The sequence below is a fragment of the Nothoprocta perdicaria genome, unplaced genomic scaffold (genome assembly GCF_003342845.1).
Source record: "Nothoprocta perdicaria isolate Ctin4 unplaced genomic scaffold, notPer1 scaffold_72, whole genome shotgun sequence".
NCBI classification, from domain to species: Eukaryota; Metazoa; Chordata; class Aves; order Tinamiformes; family Tinamidae; genus Nothoprocta; species Nothoprocta perdicaria.
Window position 1 is genome coordinate 462,573 of NW_020455999.1, and position 22,065 is coordinate 484,637.

The 22,065-nt window shown below is 50.2% G+C and overlaps 1 protein-coding gene across 1 annotated transcript in view; it reads right to left on the reverse strand.

Moving 5' to 3' along the window:
- Window positions 1-17,511, reverse strand: part of ZBTB40 (zinc finger and BTB domain containing 40) — a 35,759-nt gene extending 18,248 nt beyond the window's left edge. The window contains exons 1-5 of the mRNA XM_026051136.1: window positions 17,471-17,511; window positions 11,599-12,378; window positions 10,951-11,084; window positions 4,387-4,582; window positions 3,647-3,789 (exon numbers count right to left, since the gene is read on the reverse strand). Coding sequence (XP_025906921.1) covers window positions 3,647-3,789; window positions 4,387-4,582; window positions 10,951-11,084; window positions 11,599-12,325 — 1,200 coding nt within the window. The 5' untranslated portion in view covers window positions 12,326-12,378; window positions 17,471-17,511. The remainder of the gene's footprint in view (window positions 1-3,646; window positions 3,790-4,386; window positions 4,583-10,950; window positions 11,085-11,598; window positions 12,379-17,470) is intronic.
- Window positions 17,512-22,065: the final 4,554 nt, after the last annotated feature.

The following is a 22,065-nucleotide window of genomic DNA, read 5'->3' on the forward strand; positions in this document are numbered from 1 at the left end:
AGGTCCTCTTCTCTCACTATCCATTTTCTTTACCTGCTCAAACAAGTGTTTGTTATGTATCTTAATCCATTTTGTGGTGCCCAGTAATTTGACCTGCAGCAAGTCTCACCTCATCCCTACAAGCTCTGAAACGTTTCTTTGTCCGTCAGCTGCTTCATCCTTGGCTCACAGGTTCCAATAGGCTCCTAATGCTCTTCCTTGAGCTATTCATTCACTGCAGTTGGCAACCCTTTCTTACAAATTCTCCCCTCCTGTTGAGGATGCAAGCTTCAGATAGCTCTCATACATTTAACATAAAAGAAAAAATCCAACAGCTCCTCCTGAGCTCTTCAGAGCAGCTGATCTCATTAATTAGTTTCCTCTCATTTCTAAAACTCTGCCCTTTTATAGGTAAAACTGTGTTAGGGAACTTGTTTGCATATCCCTCCATTTAATTCACACTGAACTGACTCTTGATCGCTCCATCTGAAGTCACCTTTCAAGATAACACAAAAGGGCAACAAGAACCGCATCCTCTTGGAGAATTTAAAATATATAACCTATTAATGTTCCCAGGCAAGTTTCCACGCTCCACTTTGACGTGCACGGATATGAGAGCTCTGGCAGCACGGCACGGGGGGAATACAGCCCTGCCATTTCTGACAACACCCAGGAGAGACGGTCAGGTTTAAAACCTCCCGTTCTGCATGCAGGACTTCTCCATCCCCTTGGCACATTCAGGCTCCTCGGGCGATGGCAGAGAGGGCTGCTTGAGCTGGCGTTAGCCCGTTTCCTACCTTAGAGGCAGTTTAATGTGAGCAATGAACCATCAAGGTGCTGGAGCCAAACAGGGAAGGAGACACAGCATGAAAGCAAAGAGGAGAAGATAACAGGAGTTCAGGCACACATGTTGAACAGAAGCACTGAGATACTGGGACAGGAAGAGGGAGGTAGAATCCACCCTCGCAAAAGCAGGAATGGAAAGATGAGGTGAGACAGGCTGGGAAAGCAGAGCGGAGAGGGCTGTGGTCACATAGGAGCACTGCCTTACTTGAATCCAGCCTCATTGCTGAGTCCCAATGCCCTGAGATGGCAGCGTGTAGCTCGGCCTGTGGTCATCCAAAAAGCCCCCTCGGGAAGAGGGTCTGAACAGAAGACAAGGTCAGCAGTTGCTATCGGCTACTCTGTCAGCTCCGGAGCTGTGGACAGGCTGTGGACTGGTAACTCCAAACTCTGCCCAAGACCTAAGCCACGGGTCACGATGGTGAAACAGCTCTCCTACTTTATGCAAAATCACTGGGTTTTGTCCCCTTAAGCATGAACTTGCCTTGAGCCATTCCCCAAATTCTCTCACTATCTCCATTTATTAAAAAACACTAGTAAAGCCTCATGGTTAAGCACTCAGAATATAAGAATTCCAGGCAATAGAGTGCTCCCCAAAGCCACAGATTTACAAAGGGGCTTCACAACACACCACATACTGATTTTCATCCACACAAAGAGAGATTGACTCTGTGCACAGGACTCTTGGACCAGGCAGAGGAAAGATCCTACTTGCCTAGAAAAAATGCTGTTCCATGCAAGACTCACGCTTCTCTGGCTGAATAAATATGTAGCTAATGAGGCTGTGAACACAAGAAGAAAAAGGAAAGTCTCCCACTTGTGAAGCCTTGGAGAACTAGATGCTATCTTTGCTGGCCCTGCATTCTCGTGCTATGCTGGATGAAGGAGGTAAGATGAAACCTTCAGAGGTGACTGCTAATTCCACGTACAGTTTTCCCGGCCCTCCACCTGAGACCACAAGATCTCAAGTGCACGTATGCCACAAGCCCAACGTTTCAAACAACTCTGCTCCTTTGAAATAATTAAGTACTTTCCCACTTACCAGGGGGGAAAATAAGCCAAATCTTTTAAAAAAGACACCTCAAGGTCAGTCTAACTTTGGCAATTTTAGCCTTAATTTCCCATGCCTCACCTCCTCGTGCCCAGCTTTGCACCCAGCCTCATCCGAGCGCTCCCAAGATACACCCGTGGGTTTGTCCGGTGCCTGTGTGCTAAAAAAAGTGCATGAAGGGAATCTACAGAGAGCAGCAGGATTTTGTATTCCGAGCAGGGTTTGGAGGCTCTGCAGCAACCACGGCTCAGCGGCGTACGCTCACTGACGAGGATAAAAAGAAATACTGAATAACTACCCCTTTACCAAACAAGGCAGGAGTCCCAGGAACACAGCAGTGTCTGATCATGTAATTAAAGGCTGGATCCTATGCCCAAGAGGCAGAATTATGATGGCAGAAGGGTTTTGTTTATTTTGTTTTCTTTTTTTTTTTTCTTCAAAAAGATAGGGAGACAGAAAAAGCCTGTATTTTAAATATCCAATTTCCCAAAGATAAAAAAAAAAGACAGTTCATGGAAAGTGTTCAGCTTTTAAAAGCAAAGGCCACGTGGTGACATGAACAGGCATACAGGAAAAATTTTAATCTTTCCACTGCTGATGCAATTTTCATGGCTAAGAAGTCGGCTCCAAGCACCCCCCTAATGGATCTCTGCTGACAGCCGCAATATCCCCAGCAGATGCCGAATCCTTTGCTGCATTCACACTTTCTCTCCTCTTACATTCCCACTCCAGGCTCGTCATTCTTCTTGCACGGGGAGGAAAAAAAATAATAATATCAGACACTAGTCACACCTTCAGCCCATAAAGACTAGGTGGATAATTCTGCTGGTGGCACCTTCTCTGGTTCTACAGCGAGCTGCACTCAGGCTCGGAGCTGCTCCACACTGGAAGCTTTGTCGTTGCAGGAGGGCCAAGAAAGGCAGAAGTTTTCAGCCCTCCTATCGTGGCCTCCAGCCAGCCTCACTCAGACAGAAAGCAGACAGCATTCATGCCCCTGAGCACAACAGTGCTTTCCACTCGCTATAATCTTGTGCCAGAAGGGGGAAAAAGGGGAAAAAAAACAAGTGACGTGACAAACTAGGACAGAAGGTCTGCAAGCTGTGCCCTGAAAGCAGCATGTTGGGGCACCTTGCAAGGATCAGCAGCACAGGCAGCCCCCAGAACACAAAAGCAAGCAGTTGATACACAGCATTTTGTCCTCTATGACTTCTGGAAAAAAACAAAACCAAGAAAAACCCAAAAACCAGCGTACATAACAAGTGCTTACAGAAAAGCATTAGTTCCCGCCATTAAGTGCTGCATTCGACACATCAAAAAAGAAATCAGCCTGTGGACATGGTGCGTTTACAGGCAACCGTGTGCCAAGAAAAAGAACTCCTGGGAGAGTTAGCTGGAAGGTAAGACAACATGTGAGCGCCTACGATCTAACTGGCAGGCAGCACAGGGGGTTTAATGGTTCTGTGGAAGCTGAGCTCTCCTATAGGGCTCCATGCCTTCTCTACACTGACAAAAATAGGATTTTTAGATCCTAGAAGGAGTGCTAGGTGCCCGCTGTGCCCCAGGCTCAGCTAACAGGAGCATCTGGCACACGTGCGTCAGTGCTCACCCTGAACTCGAGGCTGCCTTTGCACCTCAGCTTTCGGTGTTCCCAGCAGAGAAGGACGTGAGACAAGGAACACGGGCAGCCTGGGCAGGGCCAAGCGGTGAGAAGGTGCCTTGCAGACACAGACACCCCTCACACACACAAAGCTTTCCTTATTCCGCAATCATTACCCGCTTCTCCAGCGCGGTCAGGAATCCCTCCTCTGCCGTTGCCAGGAACTCTGTGATGGGGCTCAACCGTGTTATGCTCTCGATCAGCTCTCCCCTGCAATCCAGCAGAAGATCAGCCAGGGTCTTTCCCTCTCCTGGGCTTTCTGGTTTGGGGGGGAGTGGGGAGGATTCAGAAACACAAGAAGAAACAAGGCAGTTTGAAGGAATTGACAGACTCCTGAAATGAGTGAGACTTTGAGAGAGATCTAAGTGAATAGCAAAGCTCATCCTAAGCACAAGCAGCAGAGGAAAAGCCACTTTGCTATTCTCTTTAAACTCTATGAAAGGAAAACGTCTCATTTATCTAACGGAGCACAAAGCCATAAAGCAAGCTGGAGGTTAACACCAGGTTTGCAAGGCCACTGCTTTGTGTCAGACTCGAGCAAGAAAGGAGCTTTCAACCCCGCTGCTCAGCTGTGCTCTGACCCACACGGGCGGCACGGCTATCGATAGGGTCACGATAGCTGCAGAATGCCCCCGAGACCCCTATGCTTCCCACAAACCCACGGCTGTGGGATGGAAATGACCCAGGATCTTGGTAAGTGTGCGATACACCTACTACATATCACCAGGAGATGGGACTGGAACAAAACACTGAAGTGCTGCAGCTTGCCAAAGGGGACAAGAGCAGCTTGGGGAAGATCTGCCTTGCCCACACACCTGCACAGCCACTTGGCCAAAGGCAACATCCCCTTCCCTACCTGTTTGCTGCAGGGCTTCTCCACCGTCCAGTTCACTCTCTGAGAGGGCTGCTTTTAGCTGGGGATTCGTGTCTTGAAACAGCTTCAGGAAAGACACGAGGGTTTGAGCATCCAGGCTCTGCTCCTCCTTCACTTTGTCCAGGAGTTTCTTAAACACTGACTCTTCTTCCATATCTTCCAAACAGGCCACCAGTGCCTACAGAAGAACGGGAAAATGCAGGGAAAGCTTAAGGACAGAATTAACTGTGCACATCTACACAAAAAGTAGAATGATCTCGGAGATTAATTCTAGGGTGGTGAGTATGGAAACTCAGTTCGCTGATAGACAAGACAGGATCTTTCTTAAGAGCCAAATGCTAATGATTTTAAGAGGCCTAAATGTGTTTTAAACACTGCTTTTTTAGAAAGCCAAGACTAGGGGCAAGGAATATTAGATTACACTGCCATAAAAAAAAAAATAAAATAAAATAAAAATTAAAAAAAAAAATAAAAAAAAAAAGAAAGAAAGGAGACCATGTGCTTAGGAATTAGAGTATTTCCATCTAGGAAACTCTGTCCTCGAGTCACAACAGAGTTGAGACTCCCAGCTAAAGCTTTGGAGACGATGTACACAAAGGCCGCGTCACACCCAGAGCACCAAAAATCCACTACTGCAACCCAAAACAGCAACCAGAAGCAAACACGCCTGCACAGTTTGAGAAATAAAAGGGAAAGAAATAAGCTGGAGCTCTTACTCCCATTTCCCCGGAGCCCTTTAATGCTGTAAATATTACCCCTCAAGACACCCGCTCCCCGGCTCTCAAGGAGAGAAGCCGGCCTTTCCGAGCACGCAGCCTTTATTAGGGACTCCAGGGATGCTATAAAAGTACCTTTGAAGTAGAGAGCTTAGCCTGGCTCTGGAGAGAACAGCCATTTTCTGCTGTCATTGTCATTTTTATTTCTATGATAAAAAGGCTCAATGTAACTGCTTGAGGCCACACCAGGGGGATGGTGGACTTGCTCTTCCTAAGCTGGTGTAAACGCTCCTATTTTGGGGCTGCGTGACCTGTTGTGAAGAGTATCCACACGGGGAGGGCTACAGGAGTCCCAGCTTTTACCTGCTCACGGCGCTTTTCCTGCCGAACAGAGAGACATGGACATGAAGGGCTCCGTTATAAAGCACTAAAAGAGATGCAGCGGACGTGCCCAAGAACTTTTTTTCTTTGGTATTTTTTTCTTTTTCATGCAAACATCAGCTTGTAATGAGAGTTGAGAACCAGGCCATGTTTGTTCAAGACTTGCATGCCTGGGCCCTTTCCAGATGGGATTAATCCTTTAAAATGCTTCAACTCATCTCCCCCAAAGCGTTCAGCGCCCTGACAAACCCAGGGTTTCCCCCCTCCACCACCCGTATGAAGCAACTTGCACTTTTGCGCTTGGAATTAAGGAATTGCACTTGCAATTAAGGTTGGGAATCCTTCTCAATGTAAAGGGCTTGAGAAGCAAAGGACCACACCGCACGGGCACTACAGCCTGACCCATCAGCTTGCAAGTGTCCCAACCTGGGAAACAAAATCCTTCACGGAAAAAATCCACCCAGCTTTCTGGAACCCAGAAGCTCCTGCTTGCTTTGTTCATGCCAAGATATTAGCTCAATGGCCTCGCTCAAGCTGAGCACTGACTCAACCTACTACCCATCAGCAGAGGCTTTCGGGACAGGGAAACAGAGGCACTCAAAGCTGCATCGAACTTGTGCTCTGTTCAACATCCATCGGAAAACTTAGTCCTGAGGGCATCAGCTCTGGTGTCCACAGTGTCTCCTAAGAGCTCACAGACACGCTCACCATCACATCAGTTGCAACCCACGAGAAAGCCCTCGCAGCACCAGTTCAGCTCCAACTTCCCTAGTTCCACCATGGCTTTGAGGCAAGTTCTCAATGGGAATTTCTACAAACAAACACCAGAGAGTTTGTAAAAACTCTGCTGAAAAGACTCCTGGAGCAACACGTCATTGCTAATGCACTTCCTTAAATTTAGGCCAAGCCCTGTGATCAAATAGCATGTGCATTTTTCATGAAAGGCCACCCCACAATCAGAATATGATCCATGCACTCTTTGAAGGGGACTTGGGTTGTCCCACTGTGTTGCAACAAGCCAACAAATTCCCAGGGATACAAATCCCACATTTCTCTACAAGCTTCTCCACAGACAATGGGAGAGAAAGAGGAGGGCAGAGCTGGGTCTCCATGGCCGCTAGCCCAAAGAGCCATTGTCCTTCCCCATATGTGGATGAACACCGAGCTATCTTGGGGCTTTTCTTGTCTTGCTGATAAACCTGCCTCATGGCTAGAGCGCATCTCAAGCCTGAGCACTCCTGGCTCAGCAGCAGATTTCTGCAAAAAGCCACTTTTCTAACTGAGTCACCCCACTTTAAACAGCAGCTTTAGAACTAATCAAACATCTAAAGGATGGTGGGAAGAGATCTTCAAAGGACAGGCTGGAAAGTCACACAACTTAGGGTCAAAGCAGAACCTACTCTGCCTTCAAACCGTTCGCTCACTCTCACAAGCCAAGGCACGTTCAGATAAAAAATAAAAAAAAATACCCTTGAACAAGGTAAATTGTGCTCACCTCTATTTGCATGCTCTCAAAGGAGAGCTGCACGTGCTGTTGGGCAGCCTCCTACCTCAGGAGACCTGCGGCTTGCAAAGGGGAGGACTCCAGTGGGTAAGGGTCACAACATCACCATCAGTTTGTTGTGGAAGTTGTGCATGCAAGAATCACAGAGAAAAAGAAATATATATATATATGTGTGTGTGTGTATACTCCCATCTTATATCAGACCCTTTTGGTTTTTCAAACCTGCACTTGCACGTGAACCATGGGAGCCTCCAGCAGGAGGAAGGAACAGGGCAGCTCCCTGGCAAGCAGCTCACTGCGCAGCAAGGGCAAAACCTCAACCCAGGCTTCCACACAAGTATCCTCACACAGGGCAGGAAAAAGCCTCCAGCTTTGCCACGACGAACAGGAGCAAAGCCGCCAGCCATCGCTCCTAATCAGGATGCAGGGGACACAGGCGCCTCATTTCTTATGCTGCATCCCGAAATTCCTGCGGCTGCAAACAAAGGATGACAATAATTGGACAGGCCCGTACACGATGGAAATGATCCACGAGCACCGTGACATCTATTTTACAGGGGAGATTCAACACTCCCCCACTTCATCTGTACCCAGTAGCGGAGGGAACAAATGAGCTGTGCAATAATTTGAATTGAGTTTCTCTTAAGAGAGCACAGGAAGATAAGACTTGACACCGGCAAAGCTCTTCGATGCCTCCCCAAATTACTGCAATTTCAGGCTTGTTCTCGTTTCCATGCAGGTTTCATCCAAGCCAAAGCCAAATTAGATGGGAATAGTTTGTGTGAGATGCACAGAAAGATGCTAAGCAAAACAGCAGCCTCCCCCCTTCAAAAAAAAAAAATCACATCTCCCTAAATAGAAAACCAACTCATTGAGGGCACTTCTGCTTTTTTCAGCCCAGGAAACAGAAAGCAGAAGCAAACTTAGAGAAAGAAATAAGATTTCTCAGAAAAGTCAGCCTTGCACCATGAATTTCCTTGTGGCGGGGGAGAGTTGCAACCTAACAGATCTCAGCCAGAGGTGCTGGGAAATGGGGAAGCGCTGCCCAAGGGGAGAAAACAGGGACACGGCGCGAGCCCTTCCCGGCAAGGCCGCGTGCCCGCGGTACGGAGCAAGGTGCTCCATTCACAGACAGGAGGAGTGGGACACACGGGGTCCCACATCCAAGGCAAACTCCTGCTGAAACCCAAGGTGCCCTAAAGTCAGAACAGCCTCTGCCTAACAGGCAGCCTGGCAAATTCCCCGTGAACCCCAATGAGCTGTCCGCAATCCTGCACCTTGCCCGGGTTTGGCGTCCAAACCCCAACAGCGCTTGCTGGAGAGCAGGGCTACCCCCAAAAGCCTTGTGGGCAGCAAGAGGACGAGCACCAGGGATGCCCAGAGAGCCCTCTGCTCAGCCCCAGCGCAGCGCTCCCAGCCAAACGACCTCCTCTGAAACAAAGCTGGCTCCACTCATCGCGTGATCTCCTTATGGTCACCTCGCCGTCTTCACTTTTACTTGCCCTGAGGCAGCTGAGAGACTTCAAGCAAGTGAATGGTAAAACAACATAATAGGAGGGGGGAAATAGTCGAGGAGGAATTTGTTGACTCCTTCCACTGACACAGTTTCAGCCTTAATTACAGATCTCGAGCTGGGGGCTGGTGAGCTGAACTTGCACTTTCAGCACGACTTTAAAACGTGCCACTGTGTTCCCCCAAAGAAAACGCTGGGCCTCGGTGGGAAAAAGCTACTCCCTCTGCTGGAAACAGAGCCTGGATTTGGTGCTGGTGCCTAGGGATCCTGCTTATCGCAGCAGGGAGCTCGGAAAGCGATAGATCTGGCTGAGAGGAGAGTTTTTGTCTAAGCCCTTACTTACAATAGGCAGCAGTTCCCCCTCCTCTCCCCATTACCTTTGGGGCTGACACTTTTCATGCTTGTCGCAGCCGAGAAGTGATTTTTCTGGAAGGCTTAAAGAAAATCCATTTCTCATTTATTCAGCACTTATTTATAGCGACAGGAAAAAAAAAATTGTCCAGGTGCCATTCTGCGGTCAGATATCCAAACTGTCTTTGAGCTCTAAAACCTCCCATTTGGCTCCTGCTAATGCAACTCATTTGGGAGTCCGAAGAGCAGAGCACGGCCCACGGACTCATCTGCAGGAGCAGGGCGTTAGTGGCACTGAAGAAACAAAAAACGTAACAGCTACCAGAAAATTTACAGAAAACAGAGGAAAATTACAGAAAATTGAGGCATGTCAGAGGAAGCCAGTGCAGTACACGGGGCCTGTCATTTTGCATGTGTCTCTCTGTCCTACAACAGTGGGAGGCAACACGAGCAAGCGAGCAGAGCGTGCCCACAGGCGCTGTGTGTGCAGCATGGCATGGGCTGGCTGCCAGCTCCCTCCTGGCACCGTGCTCGGACACATCACACGGCTCCAGTGCCCTCTGTCAGGCTCTGGTCCAGACGCAGGACCAGATACCAAGGTGCAGAATAAGCCTTAAAACAGAGTTACGTTTTAGTTAAAAAGATGAGAGAGCAAATGAAAATCTAATCTTTTTGTAGGGTACAAGGAATTCTGAGGAAAAAAAAACAAAAACAAAAAACACACTCGAAGGTATCTGCCGGCCCAGGGACTTCCTCCTGCAAACACAAAAGGCACCTACTTCTACCTCTTAGAACCCCAAGGGTTTTAAGTGCAGCACCATCAAACAAGTCTCGTGAAGGCCACTGCAGCTAAGGGAACAAAGGACTTTTCTCTCGCACAAACATTCTAAAGTTGATCAGAAAAGAAATTTGCATTTCCCAACTTAAGAGAATTCTCCTCCCGCCTTCACTGCAGTATGTGTTTTCAAATAAAGATGTTGGCTTGAGTTTTCAAAAGGAGAAAGCTGTCATGACCAAAAGGCCCCACACTGCATAGTTAAACTGTGGACACAACAGAGCCGAGCTGACAAATCCATGTGGTTTTCTATCCAGGAAGCTTTGGGGATGCAAAGAGCAGTTCAGCATCCCAAGAAACAGTTTCCAGGGTTTGAAAGGTCAACAAACCATGGAGCTGCTGAAGAGTCAGTAACAAAATAGATACACTTTTGATTTTGTGCATGCAGAAAAGGTAAACAGGGCAACTCATGCAACTGGACAATCTGGCCTAAGAACAGCTCCACCAAAAACAAAATCTGGGCGAGTTAAAAATATATATATTTTATATATTGGCAAAGGGCTGCCAATGTGAGGTTCAGTCTGCAAACTGGCAGAATTCTTTTCAGGCTCCTCATGCCATTGCACAGTTGTTATGCAAATGCAGTAAGGACAGCAGTGCTGCTGTGGAAGCAACTTGCTGGCTTTTCGGTGGCTTTGAGCCGGCACAACGGCTGGCATCTGTCGCTCAAAGCCCAGAATACCCTGCAGCACTAACTGAGCACCCGTCTCAAATATCCTTCAACATTAACCCGAGCGGTGCCCGTCAGCGACGCCTGCTTTTCGAATGGCACACGGCCACGAGAAGCGCCAGGGGATGACAGGCCAGCACGGGGCACGTCTGCATCCAACGCCCCTAGGAGGGGCCTGTGCCATGTGGGACAGAGCAGATGCACCCGGACAAGTCCATTTTGTGACCTCGTGTCTGTCTTTTATAAACCGAGGCAGGTCCTGAAGCACTTGCCACAAACGGGAGGAGAGAAAGCAATGTCGAAGCTCCCCTGCCGCACAACGACGGTGTCTTCGAGGCGGCACACGGGCACATACCTCCCTACCTGTGTGCACGAGCAGCTTGCTCCCACAGATGTTTCTCTAAGGGGAGCTCAGGGGAGCACGTGTTGCCCTTCAAACAACACAGCATCAGAGCATCTGCTTCCCCCCAAAAAAAGACTTCCTAAACAGGGGCCAAACTATTCCAGCTCTCAGCAGAGCAGACCAAAAAACCAAGGGTGTATCATTTATATCATTTATCCAGTAAATACACCTACCTCCCTTTGAGAGGCATCAATTTCTTGGTACTCTTCTAGTCTCTTCAGCACGGTCTGAACATCAGACAGGGCCTCAGAGAAAACACTTTCATACTGAAGAAAGAAATCCAGTTTACAGCTTTTGCTCTCTGGTGCTGCGTGAGAGAAAGGAGATGAGTTATTTGCTAATTGAAGGGATTCACAGAGAGCATCATGCGGTTGAAAAGCATCAGTCTGTAACCAGCATATTGGCTATAAAAGCAAAACTGTGACTCATAAATCCCTCCTAAAGATACCCGGCAGCCTGGAGGGAAAACCAACAGCTTCTTTAACACTAGTTATATATGGAACATTTATTTTAAGCCCAATATAGCCTCTGTTTTCCTTCCATGCTGAACAGGATGAGGCAGCACAAGTAGGGATCTCTGTTCACTTCTGCTGTACAGTCTTACCTGCTTCATGTTCTGCATGCAGACTCCACAGCACATCAGATGCAAGCACATCCACACGCAAGCCAAGTATGGTAAAATGGTGAAACAACCACACAGGGAAAAGGAGGGTATTGCACAGTGCAAGGGGAAAGAAGCCTCTTTCAGAAAAGGAGTAGATTTCAGAGCTGCTCACAACTCAGGACTGACAAAAACAATCTCCAGACCTTTAATCTCTCACCTAAATCATCAATTCTTCCTCTTTTCTCCAGAGGCTCAGCAATCTCCTCTTCCACATAGCTGTCCTGCTCCGCATGGCAACGGGGATCTGAACGAGCACTTGACTCTTCCCCGAGGGATTTGGGGTCACTTGGCATTACATCCTGATGAACCAAAGCGTGATTCACAGCAAGCTCTTGGCCAGAAACATCTGCTTCCATTTCTACTTCTACAGGACCAGGAGAAGAGGGAGTTTTCTGAGGCAGAAGGGTATCTGGTTTTACTTCAGAAGGAGGTTTCTCAAATTGGGGTGGATTATTAGCTTCAATATTGCTTACAGATGAGTCTGTGACCTGGCTGGAGACACCTCTCACTACCTGGTCCCGAGTCGAGCAACTGATGAGCTCTCTGAGGAGGTTTTTGCAACTAACAGCCACATCAAACATCTGCAGACTGTCTGCCACAGAGATGACCTTGGTGAAGTTGTGTTTCCCCAGTGGGAGTTTACCAGTGTACAGCATCTCCAGCAAAAGTGCAAACTCCTCCGGAGTGACCACAGAAGCATCTATGGAGATGGTGTCCGTGCTACTCAACAAGGACTTAAAAAGCAGACTGGAAGCAGCCAGAACAACCTTGTGTGCTCTAAAATGCACGGTCCCGATGAAGATGGTGCAGTCGCAGAACTGCTGCTCTTTGCAGAGGGCATGCAGCTGCTGCAGCAACTGCTTGCTGTAACTGGGAAGCTCCATGCTGCCCGTTGGCCTTGTCTTGCTCTGGGGTGCTCAGTTTTCTCAAGAACCAGCTGGAGAAAAAGATAAAAAAGGTCCTGTTAGCATTTTGATCACTGAGCAGCAGCAAGATGGAAATAAACAGCAAGCTAATGTTGCTTACTGGTTACACACCCTACTAATTTACTATGCTGCAATCAAGTGGTTACAGCAAGAACAAGCCCCATGCCAAAGTCACATTCTCTATATTCTCAGAAGAGAATCTGAATTGCTGGATTTGACCTACTAAATGGTTTGGGACCAGTTAAGCTTCTCCCCACAGCACAGCTAAGAGCGGCAGGGACATCAGAGCCAGGAAAGTCTCCAGGGTCTCCACGACTTCCTTTCCGAGTGCAAAGAGAGAGCAAACAACATCCAGGAGTGACAGCTCACACTCCTAATCCCATCTCTTAGGTCCTCTCTTGTTTTTTTTTCTTCCTGCTGCAGCAGGTGAAACACTAATAGGGCATCTGCCAACAGAATTTTTATCAGCAGGACACCTAGATTCTTTTATCTAATCTAGGCAAGATAGAGATGTTACTGCCTTGCCTACGAGCAAGGACTCCTAACGCTGATGCTGCAACAAATCAGCACAATCGCCAACAGAAGAGCTCCAGGATGGGCATGACACTCGTGACCTCCAGCCTCTTCACATCTCCGCATTTTGCTTCCTACTCTCCCATAGGGAGCAGCAGTGATGCTGCCTGTCATGAGGGCATGCGGCTCCATGAGCTGCGGCTCACGCATCGCTTGGAACTGCGGCTTTGAGGACAAGCAGGACTGCAACAAGGGGCAAACCCCACTTCCCAGCAGATTCCTGCAGGTGGGAAGTGGATGCCAGGCGAGCAGGCCCTTCGCTCCCACAAGGTGGGAGCCCCTGCGGAGCTCGGGCTTTGCAGGAGGCAGCATCTGCTGCCAGGGACAGGTTTCAGCAGGGCAGCAGCTACCATGTCTGCAGGAAGGCACAGGGAGCCTCATCCTTACTGCTTTCCAAGCACCACATGCACCTCCACTCACCTGTGCGCAGGACTGGCCACCTGCACTTCAAGCTTCTTAAACACCTCCCGACTCCCACACTGTTGTAAATCAAGAATAATTAAGCTGACGTCTACAGAGTCACTGCTGGACGTGGGAGAAGAAAGTTGTGCCTTTCGCCAGGCTTAATGGAACAGCAGTGTTAGTCCACCCACTCCTTCCCCGGCGTGGAAGAGCTTCCAGGATCTGCACTGAAATTGGGTCTGCTGGTTAAGTAATAACAGCCATGGCTCTTCTTATGAGGAGACAAGCAGGAGCCATCCAAGCCTGGGAAGAGGAGAAGCCTGTTCCCTTTGCCACGGGTTGCCTTATGCATAAGGCCAAAGGCAGCAGCACCTTCTGCTCACTGTCTCCACGGGAGCAGATGCATTTACACATCACAGCCCAGGCTTAAGGTACCTCTCCTCCTTTATCACATCCTGGCCTACATGTGCTGAGCAGAGCACATCTATTTGTGGAAACATATTTTACTTCTTTAATTACAGGGTCTCAAATATCCCATACACCATCTACGTAACTCAAAAGAAGTTTCCCAATTAAACTATTTCTGTTCATTATTCACATAATTACTTTGATCCATGTTCGACCAGCTCAAAGCTTTCCACATCACTACGTTCATCAGAAGATGGTTGAAATTTAGGACTGAGCAGTTAAGCAACCAGCCACTGCAGAGATGTAGCCTCTCACAGTGAGAGGGCTGTCACAGCTCTCACAGCCTTAGAACGGGTGCACACAGGAAGAATTCAAAGCCACTACAGCATCAGCAAAAAGAGCTCACGTGTCACTCACTGCCATAGCTGTCACAAGGTGCTGACCAACACACTCGCTGGCATTAATAAAATACTCCCCCAAACCCATTCTCTGCGTGGAGGAGGATCCCGGTTCATGCCAGAAACTCTGCTGGGGGACGGACAGGAGGCTAAGGTTTTCATTTGCTTTTCAAAAATACATATTTTGGTCACTTTGGCAAGAACTTAAGCAGCCCCATAAGGGAGTTTTTTAAATGCTGGAACCTGCAGTCTTGTGCTCCCTCTGCTGACAGCACCTTGCTCCCGGGCACTGCTCCCCGTGTGCAGCAGCAGCAGCCGTAAATGCAATGTCCAGACAGATGGCTGAGCCTCTTCATGGCAATCCACGGCCTCCAGCGCAAAGCCACAAGGAGAAATGGCTTTGTTTCGGTTTTTCAGTGCACGCATGCAAAGCAGACAGCAAAACTAGAGTGAATGGAAAGAGATAAGCGAAGAGGGAGAATGCAAATCTGCTGTCCTAAGTAAATCTCACTTTTGCTACAGCTGATTGCAAGGGTCTCGAGACTCTTTTCTTTGCACTCCCCTCTGCCTTCTGCTTGAGATGGTCGTCGGCACAAGCTCACGTCTCACCTTGGCAGCTTCCCATGGCTGCACGAGCAGTTCACCCTATGGCTTTGCACTTACTCAAAGGCTCTTTCCAAAGCCTCCCCTCTAAATCAATAAACAGAGGAGCAGAAAATAGAGCCTCCATCTCCTGTGTTCCCCATCCCTGCAGTCTCTTGGGTCTTACAGCCCTCTCAACACACGGGGGACCTTCTGTTTTTAGCTCTGAGCCAATAGAGGAGTTAAGGACAGCGACAGCCTTAACTCAGCATCTAACGCCTTTCTGCAGGTGTTTACCAGTTTCCTGTTTTCTCGTTACCAAGATGCTGACCTTACAGAGAGGGTTATTGGAAAGTTGGAAAATTATGTCCTGCAATTCAATTTTCTTTCCTCTCCCACCAAAAGTAATTCAGTCTTTGAAGAGTTGAAAGAGGCTGAGGGGTCATTACCTTTCTCTGGGGAGCTCCAAAGGGCCAGAGCAAGCGGCACTCTCGGAAGATAATGTAAAATTCAGACTGAGGAGCCAGGGCACACCAATTTGCTTTTCAATCTATTTTATTTCACTTCAAAGCATCAGTGCAGACAGATAACAGAGGAAAACAAGCAACACTTTTGACTATATTCAGTGTTCCTCAGGCTTTAAAGGCAGCGGAATATACTTTACAGAAAACAAGCAGCACTTTGGCTATCAGTGTGCACTGATGCTCTGAATGGATATATAATGGGAAAGGGAACGGGAACGGGAACGGGCAGTTCTGAGTCTTTAACAGCAAGTTTTACATTACCATTCAAAGCAATGACTGTTGCCTACCCCTTTTGGCACACGGCAATCCCAATCAGGGAACAAAATGATATGGGAAGACAAACACCAACCCAACGTTTGCTCCAGTCTCTGTTCATCCATGTCTCTCTGTGCCCAAGAACGAGAAAAACGCTAATTAGGTTTTGCAGCTTTCCATAACATCCTCAGAAATAAAAGTCTGACCTTCAACTCCTGCTTTTCAAGTAGGTTTACACAAACAAGTTTCCACACTCCAGTTTGTTAGTGGCTATTTAAAAATAACAACAAAACCAACGCTGCCTTAACAAGCTGCTGGGATCCACTTTGCCATGAGTGAAGTGCAGAAGATACTCCAACCTAAAACCAAGGACAGACAGCGTGTGATGCATGTGTAAAAAAGGCCTGATCTTCAGACCAAAAAGTTTCTTGAAGCTCAAAAGGGAAAGCTTTAAAATGACCCTGCTTAAATACAGTCAGCCCAAAAAGAGACCAAGTATTTCCTGAGATTTGTTAGTTAAGTGCAGTTAAGTTTGTAAGTTAAGTGCAGGGGTTCTCTTGGCAGCACCTGAGGAGACTTAAGCACTGAGCCGGATCTCTCCGGAGAGGATGGCAGGAGGCATCTGAAATTCCACCCTTTGCACCTCCTGTGCCCAGGCATCAGGCAGCTGTCTCCACAGCTCCGAGGCTCCTGGGGGGACCAGAAGGATCTACAACATTTCTTGAGAGGAAGCGAGTGCAGACGCTCTAGAGCAGAGCCAGGGGAGCACGGAGCAATGTAAAAGCCCAACAGCATTTGCCCAGGAAGCCCATTTACTTCCCGCAGCTCCTGGAAAACGCTTTATAACCATAGAGTTACGGCTAAGCTAACGCAGATGCATTTTCTACCCCTTTTAAGCAATATATCACAAAATCACAGAATGGCTGAGGTTGAGAGGGACCTCTAGAGACCCTTTAGTCCAACTGCCCTGCTCAAGCAGGGACATCTAGAGCGCAGGGTCACACCCGGGCCAGTTTTGAAGATCTCCAAAGAAGGAACCTCCACAACCTCCTCACAGGATTGTGAGCTCCAACATCTCATGGTCACTGCATCCATATGTGTTTGTAGTTAACTCAAAGGCACTGAAAGAAGAGATAAAACAAGCAGGAATGAGTGAGGCACTGAGGGTGGGGAGAAGACCCTGGTTCTGGTCAGTGACTCAACTCAACTCTGGTCAGTTGTTTGCAGCATCCCTGGACAGTGAAGCCCAAACTCCTCCTCAAACACAAAACAGCTGGCACATCTTAACCAAACGGCTGCAGAATCACACTGCTTTATGCTACCTAGAGTCCAGTAAAGTAGGCCTGACAGCCTTCCCCAGAAAAGAAATCCCACCAGAGGCTTATCCACAGCCTAGCTCAGGTACTGTTCAGGGGTAAAGAGGAGGAGGAAGAGATGGGTTTGAAAGATAAGGCTCCCCACAGCACATTTTGCAAATGTGAGAATAGGTTGTTGCTAAAAGGGGCAGCCCTGCTCCCCGCTGTCCCTTATACTCGCTCCTCCACAGAGCCTCTGTCCAACTGGTGATCGCAAGAGGGACTGGATCGGACCGACTGCTCATGGATACAACAGAAGAGCTCATCCAAGGGGTCAGTTTTCCATCAGGTGACATCAATGAGAGGGCTCAAAGGGAGGCTGCACAGCTCTACCACAGAGAAGCTTCTGCTCATGAAGGTAACAGCGCGCTCACACGGGTCTAAGGGCCCCGAGGAGCACAAAACATGAATCAGGTTTGAAGGCTCCCGGCACGGGAGCTCTGACAGACCTGTTCTTGCTTCTGGGAGTATATTCTGAAGCACTTTTACCACACATTTACTGCAGCAGCTATGCAGGCCACCTGCTCTTGGCAGGATGAGGGTCCAAAGGGAGGTTCTTCGGGAGAGGCGCGTCCCACCAAACACTTCCCCAAGAGCCCTTCTCACCGAGCATCCAGCACAGCAACCCGGGCAGCATCCACCCATGCCGCCTCCCTTCATCCCCCCAGCCCGAGGCGATGCAGCAAGGGGAGAGCAGCGAGAGGAGCCTCGGGGCGGCCTAGCGGGGGGAGCGGCGGGCTGAGCGGGTCCCTCCGCCCGCCGCTCCCGGCCAGGCCCGGGCACCGCGCGGAGGCCGCCACGGAAGCCATGTTGCCATGGTTACCTTTATTGGGCGCGGCGCGGCGAACACGACACCAGGCGGCGGCGGGAACAATAAAGCTTCAACAAGAGCCGCCCGCCCCGCTGCGCGCCGCCATCTTGAAGCCGCGGCGGGCGCGCCCCCGCGGCACGTGACGCAGGGGAATTGGTGGGGGCGGGGGGGGTGCTGAGCATGCGCAGTTCGCCTGCTCCTTCCCCTCCCTCGGGGACACGTGACGCGCGCGCGGGGGCGCCGGGAGGGAGGAGGGCGCCATGTTGGCGCCCTCGGTGCCATTGCTGTAACCCCTCACAACTAGCCCAGTTTGGGTGCTGAGACCCCTGTCACGTCCCTGATGGCCCTCTCCCAGGCCCTGCAGCACCCACCGCAGTTCTGTCAGTCCCTTGGAGCACCCCAGTTACCCTGGATGTGGCCCGCAGCCCCCTGGCAGTAGAACTGGGCCCTCATTGTGTTAGGCGCGACTGTGTTGGGGCGATGGTGGCTCCCGCACAGTGGCCGTGGTGCCGTGCTCCCGTGGCCTCCTTGCAGGCCACAGACCCTGCGGGCTGGGAAGCCCACGCAGGCAGCCGCAAAGGGGGCTCGTGGACAACATCAGCCAGGGGTGGCCCGGGGGACGGGAGCGCACTTCATTTCAGCGTTGGCACACGCAGGGCACTCTGTTTCTCCTCAAGAGCCAGGCTGTGCCGTCGTGTGTGTTTACGTTGCCTGTCTTTCTGTCAGTAACCCGACCCAGTGCGCAGCCTGGAGGGGGCCTCTGGGTGCGTTTAGTTTCGGCGGGCTCTGAGAGTTTCCAGATGGCCTCAGCGAGCAGGAAGGGAAAGGGGAGGGCCGCGTTACCTGTCAGCCTTGTGCCGTGGGGCCAGGCAGCCCCCGAGCGAGCAGCGGGGAGAAGCTGGCCAGCCTTCAAGCACGCCGCTTGCTTGGGCTGGCAGCGCGCGCGGGGAGGCAGGTGTCTGCTGTCCTCGCGCTGGGCCGGGGGGCTGCTTTGGTGGGGGGCTCCCTGCTAAAGCGGCTCCACGCAAGGGCATTTGCACTGAGTGTGATTTTGTGCTCTCTTAAACGGTTGCGGCGTGGCCAGCTTGCACGCCTGAGCAGCACCGGTTTGATCCCCCTATGAAGGAGAATTCCCCCTGCACTGGTATGAGGTGACCCATACTGGGACTGAAGTAAGCCACATAAAGGAGCTTCTGGGGGGCCCTGTGCCTGCTCTCAGGGTCCAGGCACAGGGACACCTCTCACCCAAGGCTTAGGACACTCCAGGCAGCGCAGGGAGCAGCAGCTTGAGGCACTGCCACTTGTGTTTCCAGGGCTATTTGCTGCCATCTATTGATGGATTTAGGAGGCTTAATGAGCTAACTCATTTGTTATCAGCAAGTGCTAATTTACAGCTAAATGCTGAAATTTGGGGGATGTCAGGATAATATCCTTGACTATGTAATATTGCAACCAAGCTGTGTGCAGCCTGGTAAGGAGCAGCGCCAGGCTGGCATGGTCTAGGATTGTGGGTCCTGTCTGCTATCAAACCATCCCTACAGGGATGCAGATGAAACCGTGGAGCTGGCTTGTGTTTGGGCAGATCAGCTTGTGAACAAGTGGGTGTTAATTAGACGTCCACAATGTCGTGATCGTACCTGCCCTGCTCTGGGATGTGCTCGCTCTGCAAGGGCACCGCTTTTGGCCGCGAGCCTCATCTGTGAGCGGCACAGCCGGCCCTTTTGACCATTACAGTACAAATGGCATCACAGCAGCAGGTTTCAAGGTCGGATTTAGTGACTGCAAGACAGGCAGGCTTGGCCAGGCCAGTTTCTCGTGGCGGTGTGGAGAGATTCCTGGGGGAACTGCTCGGACGTCGTGTGCTTTCACCCGGACCTTTGCCAGCCTCTCATGCAACAAGTTGTCTTTCTTACAGCTGTCAATTCCAGCCCCACAAGTTTGCTCACACCAGCTCCTATTTATGTACTGAAGACGTCCCTGTGAAAATACCACCGGGCCTAAATCTCATTATTTTTACCCACTGGGCAGTGCTGATCCAAGGGGGTTAATGTTGAGGCTCTGAGAAGTCAGTGGTAGCTTTTGCTCTGTGGCTGCTGGCAGCAACGGACCTAAAGATGATGAGAGGGTTGTGTAGGGTAATAAATGTGCTGTCCATCTGCTGCAGTGAAAGGTTGGTGCTTTCCAAGATCATCAGTGAGACAAAGGGCAGAGATTTCTGCCCAGGACCCTGGGATGGCCGTCCTCATCACTGCCACTTCTGTACCTGCTGCCAGGGTAATCTCATACTCGGTGGTGGTGGCAGTGACCCAGAGCAGAGGAGGAGATGTGCCGTGTGGTACATGTGTTCTGGAGCAGCGAAACCTTTCCTGCAAAGCCCATCAGGGCCCAAACCAAGGCGGTGCAGCAAAAGGTGTCTAAGTCATGGCTCTCTGCTGAAACCAGCTCTGCAGTGGCAGTTGTGCCCAGCAGTGTCTACGATTCCATGCGGTCTGAGAGGAGGGTGGCAGCGCTCTTAGGGCAGCTGTGGTCTTCGGCCTTGGAGGTGGTGGATCTTGGTGCATGGAGATGACAGGGAAGTAGTACAATTACACCGACAATGATCCAGGCAGAGAGCAAGAACGGAACTGGAAACTTGTCTTTTGGAATCCACAGCCAGAAGGCAAAGGAAGCCGCACGTTCCAATGCCATCAGTGTGCCTGCGCTTGTAAGGCCTCTGCAATGTTTCCTGCAGAGCTGGGCCCAGGATCTCCAGCTGGCTGTGGTTACTCCATCAGTCACATCTACAAGGGCTGCTTTATGCCCCTTGACATATGCACCTGCATGTATGGTGCAGACCAGGCATCTGCCCACACAGGAGAACAAAAGCCTGACACAGCGTTTTGATTTAGTTCAGCGACGGGAACATCAGTTTTTGTGCGGGTGGATGATGTGAGGGCAAGCTCAAGCCCATGCAAACACGTCCTTCCCCCGGTGGCTATTGAAGCTTTGCACAAACTCGCCCCTTCTGTCCACAACGTGGACAGCAGCGCGCTCCGCCCGTGGCTTGTGGCTTCTCCTTGTGAGCACTTGAGGGCACTGTTGAAGTTTGGAAAGCGGCTCATCACCGGGTGAAAGGTGTGCTGTGTCACAGCATGCAGGGCGCATCGCCTTGCAAAGATTCTCGCTGCCGTTGGAAGCTCCACTGTTTACAGGGGTTTAAAACTTTGACATGGACACTCACACAAACCCTCTCACAGAATATGTCCACTGATGGATGCGTCTTCCATCATCCCTTTGCTGCAAATATTTCTCCCATCTTTTTAGCCCCAAAGCTTATCTCCTGAGGGCCTGACTTCAAGGGAGAGAGGGGTTGCACAACCAATTCCGAGGGGAAGCAGACCTTAAAAGGCACTAAGTTTGCTCCTGTGGAAATACGCTGCTCCTGTACACATACTGTAAGTTTCCTAAATGTACCGCACACAAGGAGTTGCAGCCTGGTCCGAGTGAGAACACAAAATCTCGTCCACGCTGCTCTCGGGAGGCAGCGGAGCCGGCTGTGCTGGGGTCAGCGCTCCGGCCGCGCGCAGGGCTTGCGCGCAGCTCTCTGCTGGGAAGCCCTGCCAGAATAATTATTTACATGTGCTGGCAAAAAGTAATTACTAACGGAGCGGAACACCATGCACAACCCCTGCAAGCCATCCCGGAGGAGGCGCTGGGGGTTACCATGCAAAGTGTGCTCTCCTGGTACCAAAATCCACATTTCCCCCCGCCCTGTTCTACCCCCTTCTCCCAGGGGAGCAGTTGTCTCATGGCAGAGGAGTCTCTGTCACCTCTCCTTCCCGTGTCCTCTTGCCTTTGCCAGCATCTCCGAGGTTGTGCTCATAGGCTGTAGTTTGCCCTGTTACTCCAGCTAAATCACACGCTAAACTGAGGGGCATGATGTCTTGGGAGGGAAGTGGACGTTCGTATTTAGGAGCTGGGACTGCAGATGCTTTGGGTTATTTCACTGCCGTGTTTCTACAGCCAAACTGGCTTTTCCATTTTAAGAAGTGGGCAACTGGCACAGCGATGTGTGCCCACGCTGGCTTCCTCCTCTTGTAGTTTCTGCTTCACCAGCCTCTTGGGCTGCTGGCTTCCTTGCTATTTATTGCGATGGTTTCCAAAGGGACCATCTCTTTCGCATTCGCCATGAGTGCTCCCGTCTTTGTGGCATGTGGGGGAAGATGCCTCATGTCCACGTTCCCCGAGGAGGCTCAACTGCTTCCACTGGGCTTCCGAGCATGGTGGCTGACTGTTTAAGCAGAACATGTTGGGAACGTTATCCAGTTTTCCAAAATGCATCTGCAGCTTCACGCTAAGTATGCTCAATTCAACGTGTTTGCCAAGGCTACACACTTTTTTTATCTACTGT